General features: G+C 50.5%; 1 protein-coding gene across 1 annotated transcript; it reads right to left on the bottom strand.

Annotated features, from left to right (window-relative positions):
• Window positions 1–13,245: 13,245 nt before the first annotated feature.
• Window positions 13,246–14,193, bottom strand: LOC125435460 (free fatty acid receptor 3-like). Its single transcript, XM_048501660.1, has one exon. The coding sequence runs from the start codon at window positions 14,191–14,193 to the stop codon at window positions 13,246–13,248; it is 948 nt and encodes a 315-aa protein (XP_048357617.1).
• Window positions 14,194–14,502: the final 309 nt, after the last annotated feature.

Here is a 14,502-nt window from a genome sequence, read left to right as displayed (position 1 = left end):
GACTCCTCATGGCTGAGAAAAGTGGAGTATAAATCCAAATTCTTCTTCAACATAAAACAGCATTTTGTGTCACACCCATGGGTTCTGTGGTAGATAAGCTATTGGAAACTGTTTGAAAACATAGGGAATGGGGAAACCACCAAAGCTAGGCAATGTCTACTCAACCTTTGCTGAGTAATAAGGAAAAGAGCACAAGTGAATTTTCCACCTTGGCTTTTTCTGTAAGATGTAAGAAAGAAATCTCCTGACAGGTTTCAATGGCTATTGATCCCTTCTTTCCCTTGCAGAAGCAGAAAGGATGGCCTCGGAGACTGCTGTCCTGGCTGTCTTCATCTTCACTTTCCTAACTGGTGTTCCATCCAACCTCCTGGCCTTCTACACATTCCTGGTGAAACTGCGTCACAAGCCAACCCCAACAGATATCTTCTTGCTCAACTTGAGCATTTCTGATATCATCCTTCTGCTTTTTCTGCCTGTCAAGATGGTGGAGGTCTCTTCCCACATGACCTGGTCTCTCCCTCCTTCACTCTGCCCTCTCACCAGCTGCTGCTTCTATGGAAGCATGTACCTCAGCATCCTTTTCCTCGCATCGATCAGTGTGGATCGCTTCCTGGGCATCGTCTATCCCATCAAATACAAAATGCATCGCAGACCTGTTTATGCTCTGGTGACCTGCGTCTGTTTCTGGATGCTGGTCTGCTCCCATTGCAGCATCATCTACACTTATAGATATGGAGGTTCGAATGAGAGCATTCCATATTCTCCTAATACCTCCCATTGCTATGATAACTTCTCCCCACAACAGCTCCGTGTCATCTACTCTCTCCGATTGGAACTCTGCCTGTTCTTTTTCTGTTTCCCTTTCATTATCACCCTCTTCTGCTATGTGAAGGTCATCCACCTCCTGAGCTCCCTCTCCAATGTCAAACCCAGCAAGAAGCGACGGGCGGTGGGCCTAGCTGTGGCCACTTTGCTCAATTTCATCATCTGCTTTGCCCCGTACAATGTTTCCCACATGGTGGGCTTTATAAAGAACCAGAGTCCACCTTGGAGAATGGAAGCACTCCTCCTCAGCACACTTAATACCTGTGTTGATCCTGTCATCTTCTTCTTCTCTTCCAAGGCCATCCGACGGACCATTAATGAGTGTTGGGGTGCCATGTTCCTCAGACTCCAAACTGTGGTCTTCTGCTCTAAACATCCTACAAATAATGATGAAGGAGTAGATGCTGACCAGTTCTTTAGTTCAGGTCTTCAGAGTAGATATCAAGGAGCTGATGCCCAGACAAAAACTTTCTTGGACCAACCTGCAAAGACTTGTGCAATCAGAGCTCAAGACATTCCACAGCAAACGCAATGCACAGCACTATCAGAAAGTTTGCACCCTGGCTCTAGCACTGAATTGAAAGCAATGTCCACAACTATTCAAAATCCAGTGACTCAACTAAGTACCCCCGCAAAAAAAATCTTGAATATGGTTCCTAACGTTCAAAATTCATTTTTGTACAATAAATCAGAAAGCTTTTCCTCAGATGGTTGTTGTGGGTTTTCCGGGCAGTGTGGCCGCGGTCTGGTAGATCCTGTTCCTAACGTTTTGCCTGCATCTGTGGCTGGCATCTTCAGAAGTGCATCCAAGAGGGGTGTGAGGACACAGTGTGTACCAGACTTCCCTCTGTGATACATCAGGTTGGTCTGAGGGGAGGGGTGGGGGAAAAAATTCTCCGCCCCCATGCCTGCGCCCAGGGGTCCCACCCAAACTCCCAGGGGCCCTGCCCAACCTCCAACCCATCCCGTCCAACCTTCCAGGCGGTCCGCACAATCTCCAAGGAGTCCCGCCGAACATCCCAGTCATGCAACCCAAAGGCCCAGGTGGCCCGCCCAACATCCCAGGACTACCAACCAAACTTTCAGACATCCCGCCCAAACTTCCAGGCATCTGGCCCAAACTCCCAGGGGTCTGGACAAACCACCCAGGTGTCCGGACAAACCAACCAGTAATCTGGACAAACCTCCCAGGTGTCCGGCCAAACCAGCCAGGTGTCCGGACAAATCTCCCAGGTGTCCGGCCAAACCTCCCAGGTGTCCGGACAAGAGCCACCTCCCAGGTGGCGGACACAACTCCATGTGGACAGACGCATCTCGGGTGGGCCGGACGCACCTCCCGGGTGCGGGACGACGCAGGTGGCGGACACGCAACCATGGCGGCGGTTACACCTCCCAAGTGGCCAGACCCGCCTCCCAGGTGGCGGGACAAATATCCCAGGTGGCGGACAAACCTCCCAGGTGGCGGACACACCTCGGTGGAGCGGACACACTTTCCAGATGGTTGGACAAAGCGTCCCAGGTGAGCGGGCGCTTGCACCACCCTGAGTGGCGGACAAACCCGCGGAGTAGCTGGACAAACCCACCCTGGTGGCTGGACACATCTCCCCAGGTGGCGGAAACACCCACTGCGAGGGGCCGGAAACACCACCCAGGTGTCGGACACACACCTCCCAGTGACAGACACACCTGGGTGGCGGTGGCACCTCCCCAGGTGGCGGACACACCTCCCAGAGTGGCTGGTAACACCGACCAGGTGGCGGTTTACCGGATGCCCGGACACACCTCCCTGGTGGCTGGGACACACCTCCCTAGAATGGCCGGACAAAACATCCCAGGTGGCGGACAAACATCCAAAGTGGCCGGACAAACCTCCCAGGTGGCGGACAAACCTCCCGAGGTGGCGGACCGACCTCCCAGGGCGGACCGGACACCTCCAAGGTGGCTGGACAAACCTCACCAAGAGTGTCCGGACAAACCACTACAAGGTGTCGGACAAACCTCCCCCAGGTGTATCGGACACACCTCCCAGGTTTGGCTGGACAAACCTCCCAGGTATGGCGGACAAACCTCCCAGGTGGCCGGGACACACCACTGCCACTGGCAGGTGTCTGGACACACGCCCCAGGGTGGCGAGGGACACAACTACCAGGTGGCCGGACACACACCTCCCAGAGTGGCTGTAGGGACACACAACCTCACAGGAGTGGCCTCGGACACACCTCCCAGGTGACGGTACACTGTCAGGTGGATTCGGACACACCTCCCAGGTGGCTGGACCCACACCTCCCAGAGTGGCCGGACACACCCAGAGTGGCCGGACACACCACCTCTGGTGGGTGGCCCGACACACCTCACAGGTGGTTGGAGAAACCTCCCAGGTGGACGGACACACCTCCCAAATGGACGAACAAACCTCCCATGTGGCCAAACACACCTCCCAGTTGGCCGGACAAACCACGCAGGTGGCTGGACAAACCACCCAGGTGGCCGGACACATCTCCCAGGTGGCCGGGGACACAACCCCTCCCCTTCTGGTGTGTCGGACAAACTTATCCCAGGTGGCAGGACCAAGAACCTCACAGGTGGCCAGACAAACCCTCACCAGGTGGCCCAGGACACACACACCTCCCACTCAGGTGGCCGGACACACCTCCCTGGTGGCCGGACACACCTCCCAGGTGGCCGGACACACCTCCCAGGTGGCCGGACAAACCTCCCAGGTGGCCGGACAAACCTCCCAGGTGCCGGACAATCCACCCTGGTGGCCGGACACACCTCCCAGGTGGCCGGACACACCTCCCAGGTGGACGGACACACCTCCCAGGTGGACGGACACACCTCCCAGGTGGACGGGGACAAACCTCCCAGGAGTCAGGACTAACCTCCCAGGAGACGGGGACAAACCTCCCAGGAGTCAGGACAAACCTCCCAGGTTTCCGGACAAACCTGCCAGGTGTCCGGACAAACCTCCCAGGTGCCGGGACAAACCTGCCAGGTGTCCGGACAAACCTCCCAGGTGTCCGGACAAACCTCCAAGGTTTCCGGACAATCCTCCCAGGTGGCCAGACAAACCTCCCAGGCGGCCGGACAAACCTCCCAGGCGACCGGACAAACATTCCAGGTGGCCGGACAAACCTCCCAGTTGTCTGGACAAACCTCCCAGGTTTCCGGACAAATCTCCCAGGCGGCCGGACAAACCTTCCAGGCGTCCGGACAAACCACCCAGGTTGCCAGACACACCTCTCAGGTGGCCGGACACACCTCCCAGGTGGCCGGACACACCTCCCAGGTGGCTGGACAAACCTCTAAGGTGGCCGGACACACCAGCCAGGTGTCCGGACACACCTCCCAGGTGGCCGGACACACCTCCCAGGTGGCCGGACAAACCACCCAGGCGGCCGGACAGACCTCCCAGGCGGCCGGATAAACATCCCAGGCAGCCGGACAAACCTCCCAGGCGGCCGGACAAACCTCCCAGGAGTCAGGACAAACCTCCCAGTTGTCCGGACACACCTCCCAGGTTTCCGGACAAACCTGCCAGGTGTCCGGACAAACCTTCCAGGTGCCGGGACAAACCTGCCAGGTGTCCGGACAAACCTCCCAGGTGTCCGGCAAACCTCCAAAGTTTCCGGACAAACCTCCAAGGTGTCCGGACAAACCTCCCAGGCGGCCGGACAAACCTCCCAGGCGGCCGGACAAACATCTCAGGCATCAGGACAAACCTCCCAGTTGTCTGGACAAACCTCCCAGGTTTCCGGACAAACATCCCAGGTGTCCTGACAAACCTCTCAGGCAGCCGGATAAGCCTCCCAGGCGGCCGGACAAATCTCCCAGGTGGCCGGACAAACCTTCCACGCGTCCGGACAAACCTCCCAGGCCCACCCTCCCAGGAGTCCCGCCCAAACTTTCGGACATCCCGCCCAACCTTCCAGGCATCTTGCCCAAACTCCCAGGTGTCCACACAAACCTCACAGGTGTCCGTACAAACCACCCAGGTGGCCGGACAAACCTCCCAGGTGGCCGGACAAAACTCCCAGGTGGCCGGGCAAACCTCCCAGGTGTCCGTTCAAACCTCCCAGGTGTCCGGACAAACCACCCAGGTGTCCGGACAAACCTCCCAGGTGTCCGGACAAACCACCCAGGTGTCCGGACAAACCACCCAGGTGTCCGGACAAACCTCCCAGGTGTCCGGACAAACCTTCCAGGTGTCCAGACAAACCCCCGCCCAAAGTGCAAGGGTGCTACCCAACCTCCCAGGGATCCCGCCCAACCTCCCAGGCATCACGTCCAAAGGCCCAGGCGTCCTGCCCAACCTCCCAGGAGTCCCACCTAAATGCCCAGGCGGCCCACCCAACCTCCGGGCCGTCCCGCCCAACCTCCCAGGGGTCCCGCCCAAAGGCCCAGGTGTCCCGCTCAAATTCCCAGTCATCCTGCCCAAAGGCGTAGGCAGCCCACCCAACCTCCCAGGCATCATGTCCAAAGGCCCAGGCATCCTGCCCAACCTCCCAGGAGACCCGCCCCAACTTTCAGGCATCCCGCCCAACCTTCCAGGCATCTTGCCCAAACTCCCAGGTGTCATAAAAAACCTGCCAGGGGTCCCGCCAACCTCCCAGGCGTCTCGCCTAACCTCCCAGGCGTCCAGTCTAAACGCCCCATCGTCCTGCCCAACCTCCCAGACATCCCGCCGAAAGACTCAGGCGGCCCACCCAACCTCCCAGGAGTCCCGCCCAAACTTTCAGGCATCCCGCCCAACCTTCCAGGCATCTTGCCCAAACTCCCAGGTGTCCGGACAAACCTCCCAGGTGTCCGGACAAACATCCCGCCCTAAGGCCCAGGCGTCCCGCCCAACCTCCCAGGGGGCACGCCCAACCTCCCATTCGTCCCCCTAACCTCCCAAAGGACCAGGTGTCCCAGTCAAACTCCCAGGCATCCTGCCCAAAAACAAGGGCAGCCAGCCAAAATTCCCAGCCGTCCTGCCCAACCTCCCAGCCGTCCTGCCCAACCTCCCAGGAGTCTCGCCCAGAGGCCCATGCATCCCACCCAACCTCCCAGTCTCGCCCAAAGGCCAATGCACCCCAGGTTTGGTGCAGTTTGGTTCAGGGGGTCCCAAGTTATGGACCCTCAAAGATAGCCTCTTTTGGCTCCCATTGGAAACAATGGGTGATAATGGGCCACCTGTTTGGGGGTCAATAACTTGGGGCCCCCTGAACCAAACTGAACCAAACCTGGGGTGCATGATCAGAACAGTGTCTTAAAGACACCCTGAAAGTTTGGTGCCAATACGTTTACAAATGCGCCCCCTGCAGGTACCCCAAGAATTCCCCAATTGAAAGCAATTGAAAAAATTCAATGCAACCACAGAATCCTGGGGTGCCTGCAGGGGGCGCATTTTTAAAGGTATTGGCATGAGAATTTCAGGGTAACTTCAGAATACTGTCCTGATCATGCACCCCAAGTTTGGTGCAATGTGGTTCAGGGGAGCCCAAGTTATGGACCCTCAAAGATAGCCCCTATCTTCCATTGGCTCCATTGGAAACAATGGGTGATATGGGCCACCTGTTTGGTCCATAGGTTGCCCCCCCTGAACCAAACTGCACCAAACTTGGGGGACATAATCAGGACAGGATTATGAAGATACCATGACATTTTCATGCCGATACCTTTAATAATGCGCCCCCTGCAGGCCAAAACGTAAAAAATAGCAAAAAAATAAAACCGCATCCGAAAATCTCGGATGTCACTGCAAATTCGGGTGTATCCGAGCCTGGCAGGCTCGGATATGGGGGGATCTGACCCCATACAACCGAACTGGACCCGAATCTGAACCAGGGCCAATTTTTTTTCCATTTACCAACCCTAGTCCCCCCACCCCGTGTAACTCCATCTATGGTTTTGTGGCTCGGAAAAACCATATGCATGTGCTGAGCACAAGTTTGTTGAAGCATATTACAATTTAAGTCGCACTCAGGTTTTCATAAAGTGCTTTTTAAATGCCTTAGTTGTTATTTGAATCAAGCTAAGCATGCCCCAAACTAGCCTGATCTCATTAGATCGCAGAAGCTAAGCAAGGTTGGCCCTGGTGAGAATTTGGATAGGAGATCACCAAGAAACACAGAGACAGGCAATGGCAAACCACCTCTGAATGTTTCTTGCCATTCTCCAAGGCTGTTAAAACTCGACTGCAGCTTGGCAATGTAAAAAAACATATAATAGGACATGATCACAGTCACTGCCTTACATCTTCTAGCAGATCCCACAGATGATCTGCAGAGTAGCATGTTAATTCAGAGGGCTCCTGTGCCAGGGGCGTTCCCAGCTCAAAAGCCTGCTGGAAGCCAACTAAAGTTGACTCCACCCCTGGGAACACCCCCAGCCTGCCCCAAGCTGTAAATGCAGCCACATTTTGGTCAGCCAGCTCTGGCACCAGAGCCTACTTCTAGGTCAGGTACCGTGGAGCGCCACAGAGCCAGCCCATCTCACAGTTTGCTCTCCCTGCCAGCATAAATGCCACTCATGCCAGTGGGGAAGCCAAATGCACCAACAGGGCCTTGCACCAGCTGCAAGGAGCAGCAGTGGCGTAGGAGGTTAAGAGCTCGTATATCTAATCTGGAGGAACCGGGTTTGATTCTGCCGCCTGAGCTGTGGAGGCTTATCTGGGGAATTCAGATTAGCCCGTGCACTCCCACACATGCCAGCTGGGTGACCTTGGGCTAGTCACAGCTTCTCAGAGATCTCAGCCCCACCTACCTCACAGGGTGTTTGCTGTGAGGGGGGAAGGGCAAGGAAATTGTAAGCCCCTTTGAGTCTCCTGCAGGAGAGAAAGGGGGGATATAAATCCAAAACTCTCTTCTCGGTCCCCCCCCCACTCCCACTTTCAGATTGGGCTGTAAGAGGAATCCTCTTAATTCCTCTTACCAGTTTCTCTCTCAGATCCAACAATCTGTTTCTTGTCCTCTTTTTTTTAGGAATTTGGAGTTTGTTTCTACTCAATTCCATTTTGATCAAAAGAGAAATTTAAATTGAGGAGGGGCAGGAAGGGAGTCTTCACAGAATTTCACTCTGCACGTTCTCAGAGGCAGCAACACTTTCCCAAACCTTCCTGTCTCTCTGCTAGTGCACCCTGTAGAGCATATTAATATCAAAAAATGCAGCAAGGTTTAAAGTCACAACAGTATGTTTAGGGGTGAGCAGAAAACCACCAAGAGAAATTCTTCTTCTGAAAGAGAAACAGAATATGAAGAAACAAAGGCTGTGTCTAAAAAAATTAATTGTGGCAAAAGAAATTATTCTCCCCATAACTACTCAAGTGTGACATCATCTCGTTGAGGTTTTCCCCCATCCTGCCTCTCCATCTCGTTGGCTGATTCTTGCAGGGGGAACTCTGAAGATGATGATGTCATTTCAGACATATTTTTCAATAAAATGGAGAGGAGAATGATGTAAGATGTTTGGGGGGCCCGTTTCAGAGAAATAAAGTAAATAAATGCATGTCAAAGGTACAAAAATAAAATAAATTGTGCATTGCTAGATGGAAGTGTCACCAGACATTCACATTATTAACTGGAACACAGTTGCAGAATACAGCCATCTTGCATAGTCTGTATTGGACCAGATACGTAATATCACCTTCCTGCATTCTGTTTGCACGCAGAAGATTAGATCCTATTAGTTGTTGTAATTATCTCATCTCCTTCTTTCCACATCTCTTTCTGACTGCTCCCCTAAAGGCTATGCCTATTTGGACACCATGAACCTTAAAAACATTGAAACAGCTCTGCTGGATCAGACTAATGCTCCATCTAAATCTGCACACTGTTTTTCACAGTGACCAATTAATTATCTTGGAAAACTCACAGTGGGGAAAAACAGTTCTTGCCTCCCTCAGCAACTGGCATTCAGATTTGTCTGGTGTGTAAGATTCTGAAGAGTGTTCTGCAGTGTGTGTTTTGATCCCTCTTAATTGATTTGATTTTCAATTTTTTTACATCTTTTCCAAGATGGATTCTGGCTTGTTAGCCTCATCCGAAGCTATAAGTCTAAGAGGTAGGATACAAAAAGCGAAGGGGGGGGGTGGGGTAGTAAATCTTTAGACCTGACTTCCAACCTTGACTTTCCAGTGATATTCCCCTGCATTCTCATGAGCGTAAACAGATATTATTCTTCTGCCCGACAAATCCTCTTTGCCCTCTCACCTGACCAACAAGGTTGAACCATCAGGGGAATGTTCCTTTGGTGTCTTTGCAACTTAAAAGACCTTGCTTATGAGGGTCCGATGGTAGCCTATGGGACTTACTCCCTACTAGAGATTTGAAAAACACCCACAGGATTCTAGGTTATGCAAATGTGGCTCAAAGCAGATAGAAGATAACATACATTGTATTCTACATTGCCCTTTCTATGCTCATATACGCCACAAATATCTACACGACATCATAAGAAATATGACATGTAACGAAGAAGACAAAGTCTTATTTCTCATGGCCGACGTCTTTGAGGATGTCTCATATAATGTTTCAACCTTTATGTTCTTAGCTGCTAGGATTAGGGAAAAGTTAATTGATGCACTAGCTATAAGACCTGAATTGTAGATGTGCCTGTTATATGGAATAAGTGATTTTAATATTTATATTTTGGAATTGGATGTCTTACACTGCTGATTTCGGTTATGTATGGTTTTAGTGTGTCTTTGGATTCTTGGATTGTATGTTTCATGTACACACATTAAGGCCTATGACTATCAATAAATGTGTTGTTGTTGTTGTTGTTACTCCCTACTAAGTGTACTTGGGATTGTAGGCTAGAGCAGGGGAGGCCCTTACAATAAGCTACAAGCCCAGTGTTTAGAGTGCCCATTTGTGGTACCATTCAAGGACACCAAACAGAGCTACTTGTGTATGTCATGTGAATTGGTCTTCTTGCCCAGATACCAAAATTATTAGAACGAGTATTAGTAATTTTAATGTTGTGTAGTTAGTGTTATTGCCCTGCTTTCACACTAGAAGCTCCACACAGGCCAGTAAAATAATATACCTTCACCATACACATTCTTTACATTAACACAAAATTACAACCCCAGCCCAGCTATACAGCAAACAGAACTGCAAAAGTAAATGAAATACATCATTGACAGTTACATTTATTCTTTAATAGTATAGATTTAATGTTGCTGCTCTGAATGAGCATTTTTCACAGCTGTTGAAGTAGGCACTGATTCATGAAAGCTCAAGTGGGAATAAGTTTTGTAGGTCTTTAAAATGTCAGCGGACTCCAGTTTGATACCACAGCAACCGGCAAACCCAGCGTCCCCTCTGGAATTATCATCAGCAAAAGAAGTAACATGATGGCCAGAATGGCCCAGGCTAGCCTGATCTCTCTCAGATCTGAAAAGCTAACCACCCTGATTTGTCCTTAGATGGGAGACCACCAAGGAAATGAAGGGTAGCAATGCGCAGGCAGGCAATGGCAAACCACCTTTGCGAGTCTCTTGCCTTGAAAAATCTATGGCGTCACCATAAGTCAGTTGCAAGTTGCAACCTGATGACACTTTACTCACACACAAAGAAGTAACCCCCAAAGGGTTGCCTTTTCAGCTGAATGTCCACCTATGATATATGGCTCCCTGACTTTAGGATTAGCAAAGGCAGAGACAGAAGAGGTCGATTATACAGCCTTTGAAAACATCTTTTGGAGCCTGTTTTCACTGTGGTGGTGTCAGAAAACTCAGGAGTCTGCCCCAATAACTACATCACCCCAAGTCACAATCTTCTCTAGTCTATTTCAACACTGATGAATCAGCACTGTCTATCCCCAGAGGCTTTTTATCATAAAATAATCAGCAGTTGTACAGCCCTTGTGTGTAAAGCATTTCACATACTTCATTATAATCCTTACAACAACCCTATAGGGTAGACCATTGTCATTGTGCCCATAACTGCAGATGAGAGAGTGAGAGAACCAGCTTTGTCCAATGCCCCCTAGATGCAACCCAATGTTATGGCCCCTGGGTAACACCAAGGAGTCTCTCCTTCATAGCTCAACAGCTACACAATGCCCTATTTAAGTGGTAAGGGTAATGTTGAGGATGAAATCATCTTAGCCGCCCACCATCTACATCCTGGGGCAAAATCATTCTCTGCAGCTTATTTTCTGGAGTGAAGAAATCTCATGGGATGGTCTACTGTCCAGTGCTGAGATGCTGATGTTTATGTCAGCACTAGCGGGCCCGGCCACGCGTTGCTGTGGCAATTGTCCTTCTCATCACAGTCCGCAACCCACACAGATGTCCATGCAGGTCCAATGATCCCCAGCATAGCTTTTTAGGGTGGTCAAATGGAATCCCTCTTTCCCTTTTCAATTCACATCGTTATATAGTGGTGTCTTGTTTTTTTAGTATAAGGCAGGGGTCTTCAAACTATGGCCCTCCAGATGATTTGATTTGAAGGTCCGATTACCTGCCCGCAACAGGGAGGAACGTCCTGTGAAAATTTGGGGGCAATCCGTCCAGCAGCTTCTGAGGGAGACCATCAGGGACAAACACACATTTAGATTTATATATATAGATAGATAGATTGCATGTTTGTTGCTCAGATCAGGATTCATGCACAATCCACCACTGTAGTCTTGTTTCAGTCAGCAGGTTTTTATTGATAGCTCTCTGTTCCTTGTCTCTGTCTGTTCCTTGTTCTTAGCCAAGTGGTTGCATTGGTTAGGGGGTGGCAACATTGTGTAGTTGAGCATCCTGTATTCAGACCAGCCAGATTGTTCTCCCGTAATAAACCATGATGTATTTATGTATGTTGATGGAACATGTAGCAGTTAGCTTTTTTCTTTATGTCTCTGCTGACTCTTGGAAGTTTAAGTAGATGTCTCCTTCTTTGCACACAGGAAAACACCAAGAACTTCTCCCACTTCCTAGAACTCGGCAGCGCTAGCTCAGGCAATACATTCTGGATGACATATGCATTCTAGCTTTAACTTATTTCATTGTTTTATTGCTGATTGTATCATTAAAACATTAAAAAGGGCATGGGGAAAGGATGGAAGGGTAGGAAGGCAACAACAGCAGCTACAGTAATCTGGACTGGAAGGAGGCTGACTTCTCTTCCATCTCCTCCTCAGTGCAACAAACATATAGGGGGGGGGGAGAGAGAGAGAGAGATGCTGAAGAAAATTCCTCAAGTCTGCTTCATGTTCTTCCTGCCTTGCCATTGTTGGAAGTCTTAATTTACACCAACATCCCACTGACAGACCAATGAGGGAGGAAAGGGAGCCAGTGAAGGGAATGGAGAAGGAAAAGGACAACATTTGAGCCCTGGAGGGAAGAGAAATATCATTTACGGCAGCTTGTTCCTCCTCTGTTGGCATTGTCTCTGCTTGAGCTAGGTGAGACAATCCTGGGAGGGAGGAGGGGTAAAGGAAGGAAGGAAGGAAGGAAGGAAGGAAGGAAGGAAGGAAGGAAGGAAGGAAGGAAGGAAGGAAGGAAGGAAGGAAGGAAGGAAGGAAGGAAGGAAGGAAGGAAGGAAGGAAGGAAGGAAGGAAGGAAGGAAGGAAGGAAGGAAGGAAGGAAGGAAGGAAGGAAGGAAGGAAGGAAGGAAGGAAGAGAGTGGAGAGGAAAGATGGGAGCCTGAGTGACAGTTGAGTGTTACTCTTTCACAGAGCACAACCAAAAAACAGAAATGTGGACAAAGGTTGGCCATTTGGTGGGGTGGGGAAATTTTTTTGGGGGGGGGATTTGGCTTGTGCATTGAAAGACATTGCAGTTAAAACTCTCAGGAAAAAATCAGAGGAAAAAATGAAGAGAAAACATTTTAAAAACTAAATACAGGGAAACGTGCAGAAATTAAAAAAATTCCATCAGGCATTTCACAGCATAAAACGATGTAAACCACCAGGGCCAAAAAAAGGTCTTAGATTAGAGAATGGGTGCAGGGGGAGGATCAAATTCCCCCCACACTGCTCCAGTCAGATTTGGAGGGCTCTTGCCACAGCATTAAAGCAAATGTAAAGACACTGGAAGATCAATCATGGCTCTCCCATGTGGCATGTCGTTTATCTCTGACTGGTCAATTCATTTTGCAACCCAAGATTACTATCCCCCACCCCGTTACATCCCCAAGCATCCATAACTGGCACCTCCCTTTTCGTGAAACATCTCAAACTGTGCCAGTCCCACCTATCATTCTCAGATCCTTGGAAAGTTCACCATTATCAAGCAAAGTCAGACGTCCAATTTCTTTGGCTCAGACCCTCTCCACCCAATTAGCACTTGAGATGACCCTCAGATATGTTGTCTCCCCATACAGCACATCTCATTTTCATTACCAATGTTGGGAAGCCTTTCAAAATGGTGACAATATTATCTTCGTGAGACTACTATCTCCAGGGGTTTTGGAGGCACAGTGGAAAAGAACTCCCCGGCATTCAGGCCACGCTGGAGACTGGCTGTTGACTCCTTGCCTTGCCATGGGCTAAGGCGATCTTCAGCCAGATGGAGCTATATTTCTTTCTCAAGGAAAGCCACACTTGAGCAATGCTATCATCCATGTCAGAGGAGAGGAAATAGAAGATGAGGGGGTCCAGAAAAGCATTGCATGCACTGGGGAGTAAAGCGATATTGCGCCATTCAATGTCTCTCCATTGGATGAAGCCCACGACATGGGACACGTTGTAAGGACCAAAACAGAGGACAAAGACCACAAGAGTGGCCACTGCTACCTTCACTGCACGCCGCTTCTTCTGTTGGTGAAGATGAGACCCAACCAGGACACGGATGCAGCCGACATAGCAGAAAGAGGTGATGGCCAAGGGCAGGAAGAAAAGTACCACGGACAGCTCCAGCCGCACCGGAGCCAACAAGTCAATTTGGGCTTGGCTGAAATTGCTGTAGCAAGAGGTGTCCTCACCAGCAAACAGGGTGGAGTTGATGTCTCTGGTAGTCTCGAGGGCAAAGATGAGAAGCCCGTGAGATCCAACCAAGCACCAAATGCCCAATGAGACCAGGCAAGAGTAACAAGCCTTCTTGTGAACCTGATAGTGTATGGGATAAACAGCTCCCAGGTAACGCCCCACGGAGACCACTGTCAGAAAGCAGGCACTGGTGTAGATTGTGCCAAAGTGCATGAGATTGTAAAGAGGGCAAAGGAAACTCGGCATTGGCTGCTCCATTTTCACCATCTCCAGCATCTTCAGCGGCAAGAAGAGAATGAAGACCAAGTCGGACAGACAGAGGTTCATCATGTAGATGAGATTGGGTGTCAGACGCGCCTTGGCTCGGCAGTAGAAGACATAGAGGGCCAGGACATTAGAAGGCAACCCCAGCACTATAGTAGTCCCATAGACAACCAAAGAGATGATATCCAAGGGTTTCATCGCAACAGGATCAGATATCTACCTTTTCTCCCCCTCCATCTTCCAACTGATGCTGGGAACTTCTCAGGACGAATGATAATTGCCAGAGCAGCAAGCACAACGGGTGTGGAGAGTGAGCAGTACTGAGCGTGAAATGGACCATGAGAGATTATTCAGTGGGGGAAAACATGAGCCACAGCAATAAAACCATAAACCCCAGGTAAGCTGCGCAAAAGCAGAAGTTGTTAATGGTCCTGCAGGTTTCTGAACGCGCTCGAATTAACCTGGGAGCAGTAATGAGGAACAACGTCAGTGACTAGGAAACAGGAG

Source organism: Sphaerodactylus townsendi, linkage group LG06 (genome assembly GCF_021028975.2).
Source record: "Sphaerodactylus townsendi isolate TG3544 linkage group LG06, MPM_Stown_v2.3, whole genome shotgun sequence".
In the NCBI taxonomy this organism is placed as follows: domain Eukaryota; kingdom Metazoa; phylum Chordata; class Lepidosauria; order Squamata; family Sphaerodactylidae; genus Sphaerodactylus; species Sphaerodactylus townsendi.
Note: the sequence above shows the minus strand (reverse complement) of the source record. Positions and strands in the feature narration are given on the sequence as shown.